We start from the raw sequence: 23,231 nt of genomic DNA on the forward strand, positions 1-23,231 counted from the left end.
GGTAACAGATGGCAAACTGAAGATAGCAACATTGATATTAATGTCAGTCAATGTCAATCCACTATTCACGTTCAAGTTGACCACATGTTTATTTATAGTGAAAAAATATTTTTTAATTAATAATTTATAGTGTTAAAACATATAATAGCAATATTAAGAGGTATGGCACGTCCTAAAGTCGATACGTTTATCGACAAATTCGATGCATTTACACAGAAACCGGTAAATTACCTTACCGTTCAAGATGATTTAAAAGAGAATATTAAAAATTTGGTAAAATCTCTGTATGACTACACAAAATTGGAGGAGGGCAAGTATAGAGGTAAGAAGCAAGGTGCCTTAAAAAGATTAATGATCCAAGATTTTGATGAAGAACAGATATGGCAGCAAATTGAACTTCAAAATGGTGAATGTTGTGAAAAACTTACATGGGAAGTAGCTGATGTTGTTTCCAATAAAGATGATCTAACATTTCCTGTAACTGTTCATCGAGAATCTGAAGAGGAAATCATAGATAATGTAAGTGAAGATGAAACAATGGACCAGGAAACTTCAGAAAATGACATTAACGTTAAAATACTACAATTGGATAAACCAAAGAAGGTTAAGAAAAATAAAGTTAAACAGTCTGTAGTGGATGATGATTTCTTCAAGTTAAGGGATATGGAGCATTTTTTGATTAATGAAGAAAAGAGGGATGGTTCTAAAACTAAAAAAGGCATATTGGAAGACAGTGACGAAGAATCAATAGATTTGTTTGAAGATATTGATGATCGGGACCTGGATGAGGAAGAAGGTGGTAAGGATATGATGTACTCTGATTTCTTTGATGGGGACAATGAGAAGGAGGATGATGAAAATATGGAATCTGATGAGAATGACTCGCTTGAAACCAATAAAAATATTGCTGTTAATGGAATAAATAATGATGATGATGACGAGGATGTTGATGATGAGGGTAATGATGATGAGAATGATGATGATGAAATAAGTAATGATAATGAGATAGGTGATAATGGTGATAAAATGGAAGATGAAAAGATCAACAATCTAGTAAATGGGAAATCAAACAATGAAAGAAAGTCTGAATTTGAGCAAAGACAAGATCGTTTACAGCAAACAATAAGTCGATTAGAGGGAAAGGTATTAAAGGAAGCTCCATGGCAACTCAAAGGTGAAGTGGATGCATCAAAGCGACCCCTAAACTCATTGTTAGAAGAGGTAGTAGACTTTGATTTAACAAGTCGACCAGCTCCAATAATAACTGAGCAAACTACAGTAACTCTAGAAGATATTATAATGCGTAGAATCAAAGATAAAGCTTGGGATGATGTAGTAAAAAAAGAAAAGCCTGTTGATGATCAATTGTCATTCCGTAAAAATGAAGTACTAGATCAATCTAAAAGCAAACTGAGTTTAGCTCAAGTGTATGAAGCTGAGTATTTGAAGCAGAAGCAGGCTGCATCAGGTGAAGTGGTAGAAGAACAGGAACCAGAAAGTCACACTGAAATTAAAGATGCAATGACTAAGTTGTTTTCAAAGTTAGATGCTCTGTGCCATTACCATTATACACCAAAACTACCACAGGTAGAAGTTAAAATTGTTAGTAATACCCCAGCCATCACAATGGAGGAGGTGGCCCCAGTAGCTACCAGTGATGCTGCACTATTAGCTCCAGAAGAAATTAAGAAAAAGCAAAGAGGAGAGTTTATGAGTAAAGAGGAAAGAAGTCAAACAGATAAGAATAGAGAGAGAAGGAAAAAGAAAAAGTTACAGAGACAAAAAGGCACAGTTAAGAAAGTGACAGAGCACAGGAACACAAAGAAGGGTGTGGAGGCTAATGATAAAGCACTGAAGACTTCAAAGGCTTTCTTCCAGCAACTAAATGACAATTCAACTGGTTTAATTAAAAACTCTCATGCAATTAAGAGTAAAAAAAATAAAGGACAGTAATGTGTTGTAAATAAACTTGTTGTTAAATATAATTCTCTGGTATTATTGTAATACTAGCCGTTCCCGCGACTTCGTCCGCGTGGAATTTCACTTTATTTTTCTAAAATAAATGTAGCCTAAGTTGCTCCTTATTACATCAGCTACCTGCCAAAAATAGTCCCGTCAAAATCTATCCAGTCATTTCTGAGATTAGCCGGAACAGTCAGACACACGGACAGATAGACAAAAATTGTAAAAAAATCTTATTTTGGTGTATGTACACCGTATTTTTATGCATGCATGTAGTAAAACGGTTATTTCAATACAAACAGACTCCAATTTTATTTATATACATAGATATATATAGATATATAAATTATTGTCTTATCATGATCAGATGATAAATTTTGTACTGTTTGATGAACAAGGAGTATAACCATAAGTCGAGTTATGAAGTTTATGGACTACATTGTAAGGGAGCTGCCGTCAACTAGTAAAAAATAATCTAATTTATATTTTACTAGATGTGCCCGCGACTTCGTCCGCGTAAATTGTCGATACTTCCATATAAGCTTTCATCTCCCCTTTCAACCCTTTGCAACCCTTTTTTCGGATTAAAAAGTAGCCTATGTCCTTTCTCAAGATCTAGACTACCTGTGTACCAAATTTCATTTAAATCGCTTCAGTAGTTTTGGCGTGACAGCCAGACAGACAGACAAGGTTACTTTCGCATTTATAATATTAGTAAGGAGTAAGGATTAGTAGAAAATATATTAAAAAAACATTAATACAAATTAATTCACATAACCGTGTTTTATTAGAATAAATTAATAACAATACTAAAAACATTAATTCTGATTTTACACAATTTTAACAACAGTGAATAATAACAGAATATTTAAAAACCATTAAATTACTTCTAAATATATTTAATTTTGTATGGAAACTTTTAAACTTTGTTTGAATAATCATTTAAGGTTGTAATAGAGTTGCTTTTCAACATTTAAACACAATTTTAATGTCATCAACTTTTTTATCTATTCTATTCCACAGAGATTTAAATGTGGTACTTACCACATCTGCCTAATTGCGTTAGGTGCAACTTTTTTTAATACTTAACATTTATTTTATTTATTAGAAAACCAACAGTTTACAATCCAATAGACAAAATACACAGAACATTTCTATCGAAAAGCAATAACAGGTTTTCAGAGACTAAAAGAAAAAAAACAAAATGTGCCATTCAGAATAAATATTAGAGATAAATGTAGGATGTACAAATCAAATAATAATAGTATCTCACGACACAGCGCCATCTAGTCCTAAGCTAAGCAGGGCTTGTGTTATGGTTACTAGACAAATGATATAAATACATGTATCTATGTATTTATATCACTTGTGTAGTATAATTTTTTAGATAATACATAATATACATAGAAACACTCAGACCGACACCAATCATATGACTGTAAGAGAATGCCTTCAGCGATGGTGAGGCCTTTTGTTAGCATATATTTATTATAAACACTATTATTATTATCGTACTTATATTTGTACCAGGCCAGGAATCGAACCGCGACCGGCGGTGTGTTAACCACTGCACCACCGAGGCTGTCGAATACAAAACTACAAGTTACACAATAAAAATAATAATAGAACTACTTATTTTCCAAGTACTTAAATGTTGTGGCGGGGCGGGAGGGGGGGGGGGGGAGAATGTAAAGGACTTGGGTTGAAATGGGTTACCATAAAGGATAGGTAGGTTCAACGCTATGAAGTCGACAGTTGTTGTAATTAGCGCGGGAAAACTCGACGATATGGCGCGAGACGAATTTGGTATGCACTGAGACCGAATGTTTAGAAGGGATTTTTATATTATAATATTACTTTGATATATAACAAAATATAGTTTTACTTCATATAATTTTATTTAGCAATAAGCAGTGATGCATATCTTATTCGTCATACTCGTGAATATCTGATATTCATAACGTAAGTTTCTATATATTATTTGGTTTAGATGTTTACTAGTAATCTACTTTAACACTGTGGATCTGGCACTTGCTTATTATTTTTATAATTATAAAGCTTATATTAGATATGTTATCTGTGATAAAGCTGAAGAGTTTCTTTGTTTGAACACGTTAATCTCAGGAACTACTGGTTCGAATTTAAAAATTATTTTTGTGTTGTATAGTCCATTCGGCGAAGAAGGCTTTAAGCTATATAATATTACGCTACGACCAATAGGAGCGGAGCTGCAATGAAAATATTGTAAAAGGTGGGAAATGAAACGCAGACAAAGTTGTGCGGGTTAGCTAGTATTTTATATTTACAAAATAAAGGTTAAGACTAAATAACTTTCGATTCTTGAGCTGTTTAATTCTAACATAGAAGAAGTATAACGTAATAATATTTTATCTATGGTACAAATGTCAAATAGACGCTAATACGAAACACAGAATTTTACAAATAAAATACACTTTAATCGTGATATAAATCTGCACTAGTATGGAGTCTAGACATTTTAAATGCGTGTAGGTGCATATTTACGGCTAGATATCTTTACGTTTTGTGTGTGAGCGTGTATGGAAAAGATAATTTATTATTGTCATAGATAAATTCTTCATGCTCATATATTTTTAAAACTATATCAAAATTGTTTTTGTTTTGTTGTTAAAAACATATAGGTAGGTCTGTCAATACGACTCTATTTTTAGGTACACTATATAATCTTTTTTTTAAATTCGAACTAACTAATTACGAGGATTGTTTTCGTAATGGATAATGTTTATTTTATGTTTATTTCGTACAAATTTTGAGGAATTGTAATAGTTTTTTTGATGTTATTAAATCGTGTAGGTATTTCTTTATAGGTATAATTAAATGTTCAGTTCAGTATTTTTGTTAAACAAAAATATAGAACAGATAAAAGTAACATGTGGTCCTGTGTTGTCTCTGGATGCCGCTACGGTAAAGTTGCAATTATCATGCCCAAAAATAGAAGCACCTAATATTGTGAATTTTCACTGGCTTGCTACAAATTGCTATGAGCTTTTTTGTAGGCGTTGCAAAATTTAATTTTGCTTCCGGTTTAGACCAGTTTTCCGGTAGTTTACTATTTACTTATATCTCCATGTATTTTCACGTATAATTTGTTTAGTTTTAACTATACTACATAAAAGAAACATTGAGTTAAATAATATGTGGACAAAGATTATTGTATTTTTATTATTGAATATTTTTTTCTCTTTGAATATTACCGTAAACGTCTGTACCTAGGCTTTATTTTAATCTGTAGACTTCAAACAAGCAGATTGCTTTGAAAGCTGATTTCAAGTTTGAAGGCAGTGGAAGTGATACCGGGGCTAAAAGGTTCACCCTGAGGCCCCAACTTGTACCGTTCTATGGGGTCCGGAGGACTCTGTATTTCTGTATAGCCTTTAGTAATACCAATAATCATTTCCAAATTAGTGTGTAATTTCGTTCATATATAGACTACATTCTAGATTAACGCCTAACAGACTTTTTATAGGAATTCATACGAGTAACGCCGGGATACAGAGACAGTTATTTGTATTATCAAGTACAACCATTGCGGTAAATAGAGAGAATGTTTAAAGTACCCAATATGAGAGATAAACTCGGAGGCCGTGGAGCAATGCGGTGATCCCATAGCGCGCAGTAAGTGCGCCGCGATTTAATCCCGCTGTAGCAAGCAGTCGGTCACAAATTTATAATTTGTACAATTACCCGCGCCCCCGAGACGGCACGCGTCGGATACAGACATGCGTGGAGTCGTCGCTTGTATATTTTAAAGCAGATTTTTTAAATCAAAATATCTTTATTAAAAATAATAATAATCATTTATTCAGGGTCATAATACAGAGTAAAAATATAGAAAATTTAAAAACTAATATCGCGCTATAAGCTGAAACGACCTCCACTCAACTGGTGCCGCAGCGTGTCTGCAGCGCTGATTTTCAGTGCAGCCACTCGAAAAAAGAAATAACATTCTTGATATTATTGACTTTAAATATATAAAACTAAGAGTAAGTTATTTATGTAGGTCTATTACAAAGTCTTATGATACGTCAAATCTACCGTCAGTTCGACATGCTGTCGAGCTAAGAAGAACTGCCAAGTGACTCAGCTGGACATAATTGGAATGGAAAATAAGCTGTATGCCTAACTGTTGGTAAGTGGTTTTTTTAAAGTATAATAATGGAATGGTGCACCCGCCTTCGTTACCGTTTACGCTGGCGGGGCATCAACGGAGGACGATAAGATGAATGTGAGGTTAAGTCAGGCCCATGTTACCGTACAGTCGCGGTGGACTAAATTCGATCCCACGAATCCGGCATATGGCGTTGAGTGAGGGACATCTTGGAGTTTTTAGTGAGTAGGAGTCTCACAGTACCCGCGGGCTTCCCGGCCCGGCGGCCGGCAGGTCTCCATGAGGGATTTTCTCCAAGTAAAAACAAAAAAGGCCCATCTTACCGAAAGTCAGTTTCCAGGGTGAATCCCGTAGAGGTTACTTGGTATGGTACTGTTCTAACAACTAGATTATCAGTCCACATTACTAATAATCTTCAGCTAGTAAGCGGTAATTTCTATACACATGAACAACACTACTGGCCGTAGTGCAGTTCATGTATATAAGCGACAGTTGCCATTTAGGTAGACGCAAGTTTGCCATTCAATTGACATAAAAAATGTTCATATAATATTCTTTAAAATAATACTAGGTCGGCTCTACGGTTTCAAAGTCCCAAGTACCAGGAGAGCATCGGCGCACAGTAGTAGGAGCTAGCAGACAAATAAATTCAGCTGCGATAAGCGACGTATAAATCAGGCGTAGAGATCCAACGCACTGCACCCGCGCCCCGCGGCGGCAGCGAACGGAAAAATTCGCGCTACTGAATTAACTGCCTTTATAAATTCTACTGTTTTCTGGGAGCCTAGTCACATTGCTAGATATAATTATTGTTGTATAGGTGTAAAAACATTTATAATAATAAATAACAATTAAGTTATTAATTATTATTGTTATAAATAATAACATCACGACTGTAATCTTAGATTGGGTAAACAGAGGCATTGTTGAATTGCAATGTAAATTGACTGAGACAATGTCTCTGACTATCAGACATGTCAAAAGTATTGTCTTAGAAAAACAAATAGTAATAAATAATAATTTCAGAAAAATTAACATAGCGCCATCTAGACCCAAGTTAAGTTAGCTAAAGCTTGTGTTATGGGTACTAGAAACATATACAAAAATTTTTTTTTTCGTAAATACATACATATTATACATAGAAAACATTCAGAACTAATAATCACATTAATAAATACAAATTTTTGTGCGTGCGAGGAATCGAACCCGCGATCATCGGAATTAAATAAGTTGGTGGGCTAAACCGCTGGACAATCGAGGCCGTCAATATAAAATCTTTATTCATGTAGGTCTGTTACAGATTCTTATAATATGTTCAATCTACCGCCAATTCGGAGTGCTTTCGAACTGACAAGAAACTCAGCTCTTATTCTTTTCAAATGTCTGTAATAGAGCTACATGAATTTTAATGAGCTTGTACATGATTCCAAAAATATAGATTAATTTTTAAATTCAATTAGAGAGAATATAGTTACCACTAGCATTTATTATTGCATTTTAATGAAAAGAAAATAATCAAATCTGTGGCCGTTACCAGAACAGACCAGTAAGTCCTGCTCTATCTTTTTTGTGTGGAGTTCTGTATCAAGATTCTTCACCCAAAAAAGATAGGAGAGTGTGCGTCTTTTACTCACAAAAAAGCTACCGTGTATCTTTGACGGAGTTTGGGTTCGCTGTGTTTTCGGCGATTGTCGATGGTAGACTTTTTTTTATTATTATTTTATTTTATTCTTACAGATGGTAGATGTTATTACGCGAGCCTTTTTTCTCTAGTTATTATGATCGAGTTCTCCCTACATAATGCTATAGTCCACAGCTGTTTCTACAACTTCATTAAACGACAACTGGGCTAAGTGCTACAGGCAGTTGAAATAGGTAGTTTAATGTTTCAGTGAAATATATGTCAATACATTATATATATAAAGCTTCCTCTTGAATCACTCTATCTATTAAAAAAAACTGCTACAAAATCCGTTGCGTAGTTTTAAAGATTTAAGCATACATGTGGACGGACAGACAGCGACAGCGACTTTTTTTTATACTATGTAATGACACATGTACACCTACGAAGCCGGGACGAAACTATATTTATATAGATCATGCTCATGAATAAAAAAAATAATTTTGATACAACAACCCAGTAGGTAATTATTCATACGTTTTACTTTATAAATTTTATGTCAATGCATTTTAAACGATGCATTATTTCTGAGTAAGTTAAAATTGGATTGGTTCTCAATACATTTATGAAAATATCATCTATGCCAGAAGGAATATAGACAGTTTCAAAAGAGTTAGTGATTGCACTAATAAAAGCTTACGTAACAATAACAAACTGATTTTACCTAAATGTCGTTTGGCTAAAGTTAGTAATTCGTTTAATGGCAATTTGGTAAGGTTTTACAATAAAATACCAGAGTCTGTTATAAATCTGCCAGAAAAAAGATTTAAATGTCAAATAAAACAGTTCCTTTGCAAAAAAGCTTACTATAAAATTGAAGAATTCGTTAACGATAATAGTGTTTTTATAGAAAAACTTTAAATCTATAGCACTGACAATATTATCTGATTACATTAATAATGAGTGCGTAGCGACTTCTATGTTGATTATCGCATGCCTCTTACTTGTTATACTGTAATTATTTATATAAAAAAAACATCTATTAAAAAGAGCAACACACAAGTTTCTTGCTCATTCTTCTTGTGATGAATCTGCATTCCGAATGAGTGGTAGAATCAAAATATGACTATTCAAAAGTGCTTGTAATGAGTTTATTTGAATAAAGATTATTTATATTTCTATTTCTATTAAAATTAATTTCCGAATTTTTTTCGGATTACTTTAATGCTGTCCGCTGCTGGCCTTTACAGCTTTACCAGATAATAGGAGGCGAGTGCAGATGTCACTCCAAAGCCGCGGAAGGACTTATGGAGCGGTTGAAGGCCTCCTGAACTGACTGACGGGTACAACTTTAGTCTGAGGACACCGCAAGGGGTTCGAACCTCGGCTCAGGCCGTTGTAATTTCGATCCCCGCTTGAATTGGACGGGGAATGGACCGGAGAGGTAATTTCCGATAGTGCCTCAACCTTATTTGAAAAGTGCGAAAAACTGGCAATATAGGTAATGTTATATTTGTGTCTGGGATAAAAAAAAACATACTATAGACTAATCTAGCTACGCAGAAGACTGTACAAAATCTACCTTGCTTATAGCAACTGTTATCTCTCATTAAGTATTCATAATCAATTCAACGCTTAGGCTGCACTGGAAATTGAACAAACATATGGCTAATCTAGGCCTGTGCACAACAAAAATCTGCTAATTTTGACAAACTGAAGAGGAAACGCCGCTTCACATCCTATGTGGTTGTAGCCCACTCATGCATAAACGTAATATCTCCTTTGGAAAGTTTACACTCTATCCTGAGGAGATAAAAACGATCGCTCCTAAGAATACCCTTCAATTCTTGTCCCTGACGGGTCTAGGGTAGCGAGCTCTGAAAAAGGGCGAGGACAATAGATCTATATTGATCGCAGTGGTATAGGTCCAAGAACCTGACAATAGCTCAAACACCTTAATAAAAAAAATAACACTTAGGTACGTCATTACATAGTATAAAACAAAGTCGCTGTCGCTTGTCTGTCCGTCCCTATGTATGCTTAAATCTTTAAAACTACGCAATAGATTTTGAAGCGGTTTTAAATAGATAGAGCGATTCAAGAGGACGGTTTATATATATAATACATGTACCCCCGCGCGCAGCCGGGGCGAGTAGCTAGTTAATTATAAAAGGTCTAGGAATTTTAACCCTAAACGGCTATTGCAATCGGGTACGCTATTGTAAGTTCAAGTAGCTATTTCTTAAGTGTTTTATGTGCAGCGGCGACAGGGTTAAGCGCTGAGAAGATTGCAATTTGCTCTGTGGACATTAAAATGCGGCGCGGAATTTGTGAATATTGGATTGGAATTTATATAACATGTAAAACCGCGACTCCTGCACCGACGAATCGTGCAGACACGGCACTTATTGGAAACTATCTTTTAACTAATAGCGTAAAGTTTTTTTTTTCGGACTACTCTAATGCTGTTGGCCGCAGCTGGCCTTTACAGCTTCACCGGACGTTAGGGGGCGAGTGCAGATGGCACTCCAAACCCGCGGAAGGACTTATGGAGCGGCTGAAGGCCAACTCCTGCCTGACGGATACGACTTTAGTCTGAGGGCACCACTAGGGGTTCGAACCTCGGCTCAGGCCGTTGTAATATCGATCCCCGTTTGAATTGGACGGGGGATCGATCGGAGGGGGAGTGTAACGTGTGGGGCCATGTCCTCTGCATGCATCGTAAAAGATGAGGCGCGGTAGGCCGAAAACAAGGCGACTTTTTTTTATTCTAAAACTAGCTATTCGCCCCGGCTTCGCACGGGTGTACATGTATTATTATATATATAAAACTTCCTCTTGAACCACTCTATCTATTAAAAAAACCGCCTCAAAATCCGTTGCGTAGTTTTAAAGATTTAAGCATACATAGGGACAGTCAGCAATAGCGACTTTGTTTTATACTATGTAATGATGGAACTTTTTTGTAAAAATCACGAAAAGTATTTTTATTTTTCTTTTCTACCAATAATACAATTTTTAATATGAATAAACTTGTAATGTAACCGGAAGACGCAGCGTGGGAAGGCCTCCAGCAAGGTGGACCGACGATCTGGTCAAGATCGCGGGAAGGCATTGGATGCGAGCAGCGCAGGACCGATCGTCGTGGAGATCTTTGGGGGAGGCCTATGTTCAGCAGTGGACGTCTTCCGGGCTGCGATGATGATGATGATGAAACTTGTAATGAAAAAAATTTTAATTCGATTCATTTACAACACTGGTCGTGTTGTAAATAAATCGATAGTCAGTTTTTTTATCGACAGTGTTACCACGCATATTATTATAAATATTCTTTAATGCACTTAAATACATTTTTTAGATATATTAGAACTATTTTAGATACATTATTGTGAACAGAGAACAAATCCAATGTTATGAATTACAAAATTTAGTATTCGTGCTGTATGTTCACCTAGGACATACATTAAAGCTGAGTGGAGCCATTTTAGTGCATTTTTGGATGTAAAAAATGATTATTTTATGTTTATTTTTAATTATGGTAAATTAAGTTTAATTATATGTACATTTTATTTGCTCTTTTTTTTTCGTTGGTTGGTTATATAGTATTTTTTACATTGCACTGAATAAAATATTTTTCTTTCTTTCTTCTTTCTTTCCTCTTCTTCTTGATGTACTTTCTCCATTTTAAGACGATGGGAAAATTTTTGGATTTATGTAATTCATCATCAACTTTACAAATCTCTTTTTTTATATTATGTAACTGCAAAACCTTTATGGAAAGTTACAAAATGAGCTTTTTTCTTTGTCTCTCTAGCTGTTTGGCTACAAAAATAGATGAGACATAGATTCCCAAGCAGACGACTTTGTACCAAGTCCACCATACCATAGACGACCTCGGTGGTCTAGCGGTCTAGCATACCGCTTTACGACGGATGGTCGCGGGTTCGATTCCTCGCACGGCACAAACATTTGTATTCATGAATATGATTGTTCGTATCGGTCTGGGTGTTTTCTATGTATAATATGTATGTATATACAAAAAAATCTATGTATATGTATCAGTTATCTAGTACCCATAACACAAGCTTTAGCTAGCTTAACTTGGGTCTAGATGGCGCTGTGTGAATTGTCCTGAGATTATTATGCAGATAAATCGTATTACTAAACCAAAATTTCGAATATAGCACTGTCTAACTGTTTGTAAGTCTGTACGTTTTTAGATTACATTTTGATGTAAGCATCTAGTGCAGTGTTAGCATTACAGTTAGAAGCACTTTTGGGGCTCGGGAATAGTCTTTGTTTATAAAATTCTCCACTGTTTGGAAACACGTCATAAACTTCATGCCACTTACGTCAGATTGTCTAGAAATTTGTGTACTCCTATATGAAGTAAAGTTATTTTCTTTAAATTTCATTTGAGTCACGGATATTGTTATTTGTTATTTAAATATTGCCTTCTGCTGCAATTACCTGCTCTGATTACCGTGGGACTAGATGGCGCTGTGTTAATTGTTGCAATTGTCGCTGCAGCAGTTTTGTTTAGAGCTAATTGTTTTTCACTGAGAGGTATATAATATATAGCTGTTCCCGCGACTTCGTCCACGTGGAATTTAACTTTATTTTTCTAAAATAAAAGTTGTCTAAGTTACACTTTATTATATCAGCTACCTGCCAATAAAAATCCCGTCAAAATCGGTCATATATTACATATGCAGTGAAGTTAGGTAGATTTAATAAAATAAGCAGACCTTGAGTTATGGGTACTAGACAACTGGTATACATTTTTACGTACGTAGATACATTTTTTGTGTAAATACATACACAATATACATAGAAAACACACAGTCCAATACAAACAATCATACTCATGAATGCAAATATTTGTACCGTGTGAGGGATCGAACCCGCGGCCATTGGAAGTTAGGCGGTATACTAAACCGCTTGGCCATCTAGTTCGTAGTGAAATAGGCATTGTCTTACACACAACCTTCATAATCACTTAACTTTTTTTTTAAACATACCCCTTTTTCTTTAGATACTATAGCATGGGGGTCCTCTCCGATCGATCCCTCGTCCAATTCAAACAGGGATCGAAATTACAATGGCCTGAGCCGAGGTTCGAACCCCTAGTGGTGCCCTCAGACTAAAGTCGTATCCGTCAGGCGGGAGTTGGCCTTCAGCCGCTCCATAAGTCCTTCCTTGGTTTGGAGTGCCATCTGCACTCGCCCCCTATCGTCCGGTGAAGCTGTAAAGGCCAGCTGCGGCCAACAGCATTAGAGTAGTCCGAAAAAAAAAGCATGGGGTTTTCAAGGAAACTAAAAATTCTTAAGGGTCGGCAACGCGCACGTGATACCCTTGGCATTTAAGGAGTAGTCTATGTTAATCGTATACCATCAGATGGGCCGTATGCTTGTACATCACCATCAATACATAGTTTAAAATAAAGTCGCTGTCGCTGTCCCTATGTATGCTTAAATCTTTAAAACTACGCAACGGATTTTGAAGCGGTTTTTTTTAAATAGGTAGAGTGATTCAAGAGGAAGGTTTATATATATAATACATGTACATCCGTGCGAAGCCGGGGCGAGTAATTAGTTGTAGTATAAAAAAATACAATCAGATATATATAGTGATGAACAAACTCCCAAGGCAGTACTTAACAAAAACAAAACCTGCAACAAACGGCGTATGCCAATTTTCAAATGACTACGAACCGATATTTTGCCGATAGATAGCGCTGTTGCAGCGGTTCCGCAGTTATCGGGACGCATAAAGTCAGACGGGCGAAATTAAAGAGAGTAACGGCTCGCCCACGGCTGGTCGGGTCTTTTTTTATTTGTATTGATATTGTAATTACGATAGATACAGTATATGTAGATTCCGCCATTATTGCTACTCATGTTGATAATAAAAGACAAAAAATGGAACCAAACTGAAAGTATACTCTATCAAATAATAAATAATTCAAATCAAAAATTAAAGGAGTGACAAACATTAGTAAAAATACAGTAGAATTGAGATCCTCCTTTTTTTTCTTCTCAGGACAATTCACACAGCGCCAACTAGACCTAAGGTAAGCCAGTTAAAGCTTGTGTTATGGGTAATAGATAACTGATACATATACATAGATATTTTTTTTTTTAAAACATATAAATTATAGAAAACATCCAGACCGATACAAACAATCATACTCATGAATACAAATGTTTGTGCCGTGCGAGGAATCGAACCCGCGACCATCGGTCGTAAAGCGGTGAATTTTGAGTATTTTGAATTTTATAAAATGTAGAAATTGATTGTTTCATTTTTATAAAATAAGTACTCTTGCCATTGCACAATGTAATCCACTGTAAAGTTAAATTCAATTGGAATTTAACGAATCGTAAAATTTGTCTCGGAGACTTCCATGTAATGTGACTTTCAGATCAAATGAGTTAGGCGCCGAGCACACGGGCGACGTTCGTATGTGAATTATTTAACAGTGCACCCCCAGCCTAATATAATATACGCCGGGATTTTCAGACTGTTGTATTAGATTTACTGCTCTCTGATTATTTACAGAGCACCCACAGCCATAGTATTTGACATGTATTAGTTAAGAAAAATATAAGTTATATTTGTTACACAAAGATAAATAGAAATAGAAATAGAAATAGAAATAATCATTATTCAAATAAACTTAATATAAGCATTTTTGAATAGTCAAGTTTTATTATTCTGACGTCTTCTTACGACGATTCTTTACGTCCGATGGTCGCGGGTTCGATTCCTCGCACGGCACAAACATTTGTATTCATGAGTCTAATTGTTTGTGTCGGTCTGGGTATTTTCTATGTATAATATGTATGTATTTACGAAAAAAAAATATGCATATATTTGTATCAGTAATCTAGTAACCATAACACAAGCTTTAGCTAGCTTAAGGGGGTCTTCCTATGTGACGGCCTGTTTTTTAGGGATATTTTAGGATTTTTTTTCTACGACCAGTAAATATTTAGAGCTTCAAGTTTTTTATCATTTATTAACACATATTTGGACAGTATAAATATAAAATTTCAGCTAAAAATATTCAGTCAAACTAGAGTTACAGCGCTCTGAACACCCCCGCCTCGAAAAAAAGAGCTCCCACTTCCTCCACGATTCCGGCTGATCGGCTTATCTGAAAAAAAAAAACGGCGTTTTAATTTGTAGGCTTAAAAGCACGGAATGACCTATAATCAAAGGAATATAAAAAAAATTGGATTTTTGATAGACATTTGAAATAAAAGTTGCAAATTAGGCGATTTTTTTTTTGTTTTTTGCTATAAAAAAATCGAAGTTTTGAAAATTTTCATAATATTGATTGATAATAGTTCATTCCATGCGTTTACATATATTGAGTGTGCCCTGTAAATTTCAAGTAATTCGGTCCAGCCGTTTCTGAGATACAATGGAGGAAAGTTTGAAAAACACAGTTTTGAGAAAAACGCGTTTAAAGTTTCAAGTCCGTTAAAAACTATTAAAATATCAACTTACTCTCAATCGGCGATGCCTGGTCCATAGAGTATTCCTTCCTCTTCCTCGTGAAACTCTTTTAAAGCAGATTGTTCAGCTCTTGAGTCAATCCTGGCTTGTTTAACGACATCACTTACGCGCCGCTCAGAGCGTAAGATTCGCTTTTCATCCCGTTTCTCAACATACGCTTGGGCTTCACGACCAACAGGGCATCCCATAATCGACATAACTTTTAAAATACCTTGAAAACCTTCATTAAAGATAATAACTGCTAAGTAGCTAGCAATTTCAACAACTTTGGGACCAGAATGAAGATGTTTAGGAGCGAAAGTCCAAATCAAAGAATTCAAAGCCTAGGCCTCGGAAACTTGATCGCGAAATAGACACGTCACTTTTACAAGTTTTACATATAACTATTTCAGAGATTACAGCAAATACAGAAACAAACTCCAAAATGCAATATGCGAAATTCGAAGCGATGGGAACATTCATGTTCATGTTATTTTTAAGTTTTTTGGCCGAAGCTGATGTAAATACCGTATCATTTTGGTGGGTAAAACGGTTTCCACTAAACTTTCTTTTTTTACTACGACCAGGATGAACATTTCCACTCGTACTTCCTTTCCGTCCACTCATTATGAAAAAAAATAATTTGTAGCTGTTGCTCTCTTCGAAGTTCAACCAAGACTAAAATAACTTCGGTAAAATATTATAACAATAGAAATTTCTGTTTAAGTCTGTAGAAACGTGTCTAAACTTGTATAAACAAATATATTAATAAAAGGGAGGCCAGGTATAAAGCCGACGGTACACAATAGGCCCGGTCTCTAACTGCCAACTCACCGCTCCGAACCGCTCTTTCTTTTACCTGCTGTATCTTTAAAACGACTTCGAATTTTCTAAAATCGCTTTACTACCGTATTCTAGACATGTTATGGGAGCAATTAATGAAAAAAAAAAATCGATTTTTTCAACCCATCACATAGGAAGACCCCCTTAACTTGGGTCTAGATGGGGCTGTGTGAATTGTCCTCAGATTATTATTATTATTATTATTATTATTCTACCGCTTATTCGGAATGCAGATTCATCACAAGAAGAATAAGCAAGAAACTTGTGTGTTGCTCTTAAATAATTATAGTTATAGTTATAAATTAGAAAAATGTCGTTGTTTTTTTTTTACATAGAGTAGAAAAGTCTTTATTAATTCTATTGTTCCATTTAAGTATTTTTGAATAATCATTACTTATTATTTTGATCTACCACTCATTCGGAAAGCTGTCTCATCACAAGAAGAATGAGTAACTTGCGTGTTCCTCTTTTAAAGAAATAATTACATTATTTCTTTAATTTTGATCTACCACTCATTCGGAAAGCTGTCTCATCACAAGAAGAATGAGTAACTTGCGTGTTCCTCTTTTAAAGAAATAATTACATTATTTCTTTAAAAGAGGACATACATTTCTAAGTTGAAATATGTGAATACATTTCTATTCATTTCTCCTTATATTTCTAAGTTGAAATATGTGAATACAAATTACCAACTAGTAGTAACTTAGTCTCCAGTTTCCGCTGTCATGCTTGCTTTGTGAGTTTTTTTCGGACTGCTCTAACGCTGTTGGCCGCAGCTGCCCATAACACAAGCCCTGCTTATCTTGATACTAGATGGCGCTGTATGAATTGTTCTGAGATCTTACTATATTATTATTATGCGCGTAGTGCTGTTATATAGGCAAAGGTTACAATGTACTATCACGTGGTTATACAAATCAAATCAAATCAAATCAAAATACCATTCAAATTCAAATTAAAAAATCATTTATTCAGGTAGGATATTTTAGCTTATGAACGACAAATTTTTTGTATTATAATTTTTCCTATCGTCCATTTCAGTACGCAGATTCAATAGAATAGAATAGAATAGAAAATCATTAATTTAAGCACTTTTGTATAGTCATAACAATTTTTTTTAATCTATCGCTCATTCGGAAAGCTCTCTCATCACACGAAGAACGAGCAAGAAACTTGTGTGTTGAGAAGAACTGGCAAGAAACTCAATTGTATTACTTTTTTTTTAAAACCAGTATTTTTATATAGGTGTCTATGTCTAACATTAAATGAAAATCCCGTGCATGAACAACTATTGCCATGCACACTCGTCATTCAAGTAATCGTTTAGTGAGTAATAGGCTTGGCTCAGTAAATATAATTTTCCAGATGTTTTGAATTTATTTAAGGGTAATTCCAGTATAACTTATTGTAAATTTTTATACCCATAAAAATGTATTTATTTATTCATGTAGGTCTACTACAGACTCTTGTGATATGTCATATCAATCAGTTCGCAGTGATTAATATCAGTATTTTTGCTATTATATTTACATAAAAAAGAATGTGGTAAAAAGCTGTTAGTTTCTATGCGACACATTGCTCTGTAGTGTGCGACACCGCGCGGGTCGTTGCGGCTACACTGCACTGTACCCAGTTCATATATAGTGGGTTAGTAATAATAATATATTTGATGACCTCGGTTGTATAGTGGTTTAGTGAGCTGCTTTCTGAGTGGGTAGCATGTTCAATCTTCGTATAAGGTCATTTATATTTTAGTATAATAATCTCAAACCAATTCACACGGCACCATCTAGACCCACGATAAGCTAGCTAAAGATTGTTTTATGGATAACTGATACAAATACATATATATATTTTTGTATTCATAAATACATACATATTATACATAGAAAACACCCAGACCGATACAAAAATTCATACTCATGAATATAAATGTTTGTTCGTGCGAGGAATCGAACCCGTGAATATTGGAAAATAAGGCGGTGTGCTAAACTGCTAGACTAACGATGCCGTTTGTATTCAACTGGGTGTTTTTTAACTATAATGAAATTATTTATATATTTTATTATTAATGTTACTTTTTGTAATCTATGGATTAATAGTATATAATATATATTAATTAATATATATTATATACTATTAATAATTTTTAATACATAAATATTTTATTCTTTTAGTCTATTTAAATATATATAACTCAAAGGGGACTGACGTAGTGATCTATCAACGCACAGCCCAAACCACTGGACGGTTCGGGCTGAAATGTGACATGCAGGTAGATGTTATGACGTAGGCATCCGTTAAGAAAGGATTTTGATTAATTCTACTCCCAAGGGGATAAAATAAGGGATGAAAGTTTGTATAAAACTTTTTCAATTTTAAACCTATCGGGCTGAGAGTTTGCATGCATAAAGCTACTATGACGTAGGCATCCACAAAGAAGAAGGATTTTGATAAATTCCACCCCTAAGGGGATAAAATAGGGGATGAAAGTTTGTACAAATCTTCTTAGATTTTGCAGGCCTTAATTTTTTACACACGGTAAACAAAAGTAAAGCCGCAAAAACTACACCTAATTAATAATAATACTTACAACTACGCGAGCGAAGCCGCGGGCAAAAGCTAGTATATGTATGTAGCTATAAGTTCTCTAGTACCTACCCATTATAGTACTAATATAACATACTAACATAATATAGTATATTGCTTAGCTTGGGACTAGATGGCGCAGTGTGGATTATCAAGGACTATAATTATTACCATATAGTAGGTACTTATATTATATTCATACCGAGTATTGTGTTCATTTGGTTATTATTCAGTACCATATAATTCTAAGATATACTCGTAAATATACAAGATATTTTAAGTGTTTGACCCTGTCTATTTAAATTGGACTCGGGTCCAAGGCTGAATTTATCATAAAAAAAACCGCCTAAAATCACAACTCTGGTCCGCCCAAGATGTGTTTTTAACGCACACCCGAACATTCACTCACACATGCTCACATGACGTGACTTTTATAGACGCGTCAGCTGAAAAACAAGATCACGCGATATTAAACCTTACGTCATTGTAATAGATAAGCAAGCGTGCAAGGAAACGTTTAAATTGGGATATTTCAAAAGTCGAATTCGACTCTTGAAATAGTTTGCAATAAAGTGAATTGAACTCTATTGTGAGTGGAATAAAGTAGGAAGTTGATTGGTTTTGGGTAATGTATGTACCGAATGAGAGAGCTTCCCGAAGTGCGCCGAGCTGGTACCGATCGGGTCCGAGTGGCGCCGAGACGCGGCGAGTGCCGCGAATGCATTACGACGTAGTGCTATAGGGTTGCCACTCATGAAAAATTGTGAGCTTTAACAAAAAAAAAAAAATACAGGGTCACAATCAACAGTGTACAAAGATTCTATTTCTATTTCTGTGGTGTAGCGCACCGCCTTACTTCCGATGGTCGCGGGTTCGATTCCTCGCACGGTGCAAACATTCATGAGTATGATTGTTCGTATCGGTCTAGGTGTTTTCTATGTATAATAAGTATGTATTTACAAAAAATAATATCTAAGTATTTCTATCAGTTGTCTAGTACCCATAACAGCTTTAGCTAGCTTAACTTGGGACTAGATGGCGCTGTGTTAATTGTGGTTATTTATTTATAAATTTGAAGTTTTTTTATTTTCTCCACAAATTTGAACATAAAATATATAACACTAGCAATATTATATTATAAAATTTGTAGGACTTTGGAACATAAACTAAATCGGAGATCTGTGTCTTATAGGAATGTACCATAGTTTCCCATCTCACACGCATTTATATAATACTTAAATAAATATAAATCTATACATATAAATAAAATTGGGAGTGTCTGTTTGTAATATTGAAATAACCGTATTTTACTACATGCATATGATTATAAAGACAATACATCCACCAAAAAACACTTTTTAAAATTTTTGTCTGTCCGTCTGTCGGCTAATCTCTGAAACGGTTGGACCGATTTTAACGGGACTTTTTTTGGCAGGTAGCTGATATAATAGGGCGTAACTCAGGCTGCTTTTATTTTAGAAAAATAAAGATAAATTCCACGCGTACGAAGTCGCGGGTGCAGCTAGTAAATAATGTAATAATTAAATAATACGTCCATATCTCAGCGATGCTAACTCAAATATAGAGGCAAGAGAAATGGTTACGAAATGAACCTAATATGTATGTAATTAAGATAAAAAACACGAGTTTACAAACGCGTCATTGCACCAATACCAAAGTCAGTGATGGTATTATATAAATACAGAAATGAACAACTTCTCTGAAGAAGCAAGAAGCAAGAAAGTCGTACAGTATGACAATAATATTAATATATTCTATATGGTTAGTATATAATTAAGAACTAATAATTTATGTATTATATGTAATACAAGCTGTACACGACTTCGTCCGCGTGGAATTTAACTTTGTTTTTCTAAACTAAAAGTAGCCTGAGTTACTCCTTATTACAACAGTTACCTGCCAAAAAATGTCCCGTCAAAATCGGTCCAGCCATTTTAGAGATTAGCCGGAACAAACAGACAGACGGACAGACAAAAATTGTAAAAAATCTTATTTTGGTGTATATTCCGTATTTATATTCATATGCATTTAGTAAAAAACGGTTATTTCAATATTACAAACAGACACTTCAATTTTATTTATATGTATAGATGTATAGAAGATGTATAGATATACGTCACGTGACCAATTTAATATGAAAGTACGAAATTTGTTTTCGGTGTCCCGCGTTGTTTCTTGGTAAAAAGTGTTAAGTTTTATGAGAATTCTGCTCTTTAGCTTGACAATAATTGATTTATTTTTAAAATACCTCACTACTGTTATTATTATTTATAATTTACCTATTAATATTATTATAACCATGTAATAACAAAGGAAACTAATTTTATTCACGATTTAATAAACAAATTTAGAGTATACGATCTCATTCTTATTGTAATATTTACACAAAAGAGTATCTTCAGCTTAATTTCTTCAACAAATTAAGAAAACACCGAATAATTATTCTTAAATACACAACTCCAACCCACATACATTTTAATTGCAACATAAAGTGTATAAAATACTGGGACAGAATTCGGAACCATAAAATAACGAGTTCAGTAAACCAACACAAAATGCAGAGGAAAATCCGGAAAAGCTGCGTGTAGGCAGCCCTGGCGTAGGGCGGCAGAGGGCGGGCTGGTCCGTGTGTGCGGCGGCAGGGGGTGAGCGGGGTGGGGGGCGCGTGAGGCCGCCAGTCGGACGCGGGGCGCCGCGTAGCCCGCACGCGATATGCGCGCCCTCTAACGTATTATGTTCCTCCCCGAACTGCCGCGAGCCTGCATGGTGGACGACGTAGCAACTTACCTACAAGCTCCCTCCTCGGGACAGGTGGCTACAATATATTAACAACAACCCATATGTAATTAACAATGATCATATTAACAGATGTTGTGAGCTAATGTTGCTTACCGGACTGCGCCCGCCGCCCGGGTATTTTCGTAACGATTTCACCGTCCGATCGATGGGCGCACGTGATGTTAGTGTTAGGACGAATGCAATAAATTCGGCTAATAAAAAAAAAGTTTAAAAAAAAAAATCAACCACGTGGTTCCGGAGAAGAGCGCAGAGAGAAGATAGAAGTGATGAGCGATGGAGGACGTGGAGAAAGTAAGGGTAACGATACAGTAAAGTGTGTGTCAAAACAAACGGTGTAAACAGATCGATAGCTGGTACACGAGCCACGAACTTTTACAATAAAGCTCAGAGTGGCAATGCAGTAAAACCGAAATGCGTACGACGATAAGAAACGCAGAATGTTGAACGATTCAGAGGTTTAAATATAATTCTGATCTCACACGCTCTTATATAAAGAACTCTTAACAAAATATACATAATTGCAATGTAATAAACATTATAACACACACATTTGAAAACTATAGAAAAAGAAATAATATTTTTTGATTTAATAATAATCTTTCATTTTTGTAAAAGTCTGAAATTTACTTATATGAAGGATATTGATAAATTTAAGAATATAGCATTAAAAAGCTTAATTATATGCAATAATAAAATGAATGAGTCTTCAAATCTGAAAACAAACAACAAATATAAATATGTGTACAAATATATAATTAGAGAAGAAATAGAATATACACATGCTTGCAGACGTTAATGTATTGGAAATTTAAGATATCATCTACATAAACTAATTAATTGCACAAAACAGAAAAATAGAAGTGTATTTCTAAAACATTTCAAATAATGCTACTTATCTATATCTAAAAGTAGATACAAATAAACATACATATAAAAAGAAATGACGTAGACATTTCAAAGTCACGAATAACTTCTAAATCTGTAATACCCCGAACTATAACTAAATACCTTAATATTGTATTAACAAATCTTTAATTGAAAGAAACATCAAAAGATACTGCAGTAAAAAATCTAGGAATGGTGGATATTGGAGCATTTTTTCGAGATTGCAAATTGGTAGATGGGAAATCGATATGGTGTGTAGGAAAGATGTGAGTAAGCTAACTGCAGGGGGACTACGGCATCGTAGCATAACGCCCATTGATAGCTGCAGTTAGTAAAGTGGGATCGCTGAATTTGTTCGTACTTTTACTAGTTTCTAGCTGTTTTGGTTGTTTTATAACAAATTTGTTTTGCAAAATACATCTTTAATTGAAACCTTAACTATAACATCTACACTTTTGATTACTTTAAAAGAAATTAGTTTGATTCTAGTATTTTAATTAAAATTAAAAGAGTTATATGATGTACTAAGCTAGCCATTTAGAATTTGATTACGGATTTTTCTTTGAAAAAAAAAATTATTACTTTAAAAGAAGTTAGTTTTTTTTTTAGAATTTTAATTAAAATTTAAAGAATGAGTATGAAGCTAGCTGAATTATTAGCTATGGATTTTTCTTTTAGTTCCTTCACAAGAATCTCATCTAATTTAGTATATAGATCTAATTGGATTTCCTCGAGACGGTTAACCATTAACTTCAGTGCAGATATTTTAAACTTATGCGTTATTGCTTAATTTTTAAATATTAACTTATATTTTAACCTTTAATAAGATCGATATCGATCTTGCAATTAAAAACATTTTGT

At 34.7% G+C, this 23,231-nt stretch overlaps 2 protein-coding genes across 2 annotated transcripts in view; both read left to right on the plus strand.

Moving 5' to 3' along the window:
• Positions 1–62: 62 nt before the first annotated feature.
• LOC131843138 (U3 small nucleolar ribonucleoprotein protein MPP10-like) lies at positions 63–1,983 on the plus strand. The gene has a single exon (XM_059191741.1). It carries the CDS (start codon positions 163–165, stop codon positions 1,951–1,953), a length of 1,791 nt encoding a protein of 596 aa, XP_059047724.1. The 5' UTR covers positions 63–162; the 3' UTR covers positions 1,954–1,983.
• Positions 1,984–21,375: 19,392 nt separating this feature from the next.
• The window catches only part of LOC131843115 (nuclear factor 1 B-type), a 73,055-nt gene continuing 71,199 nt past the window's right edge, over positions 21,376–23,231 (plus strand). Inside the window, exon 1 of the mRNA XM_059191712.1 lies at positions 21,376–21,497. Within this exon, the coding sequence (XP_059047695.1) occupies positions 21,420–21,497 (78 nt within the window). The 5' untranslated portion in view covers positions 21,376–21,419. The remainder of the gene's footprint in view (positions 21,498–23,231) is intronic.

The sequence above is a fragment of the Achroia grisella genome, unplaced genomic scaffold, assembly GCF_030625045.1.
Source record: "Achroia grisella isolate CSIRO2021 unplaced genomic scaffold, CSIRO_AGI_Agris_v1 utg2786, whole genome shotgun sequence".
NCBI classification, from domain to species: domain Eukaryota; kingdom Metazoa; phylum Arthropoda; class Insecta; order Lepidoptera; family Pyralidae; genus Achroia; species Achroia grisella.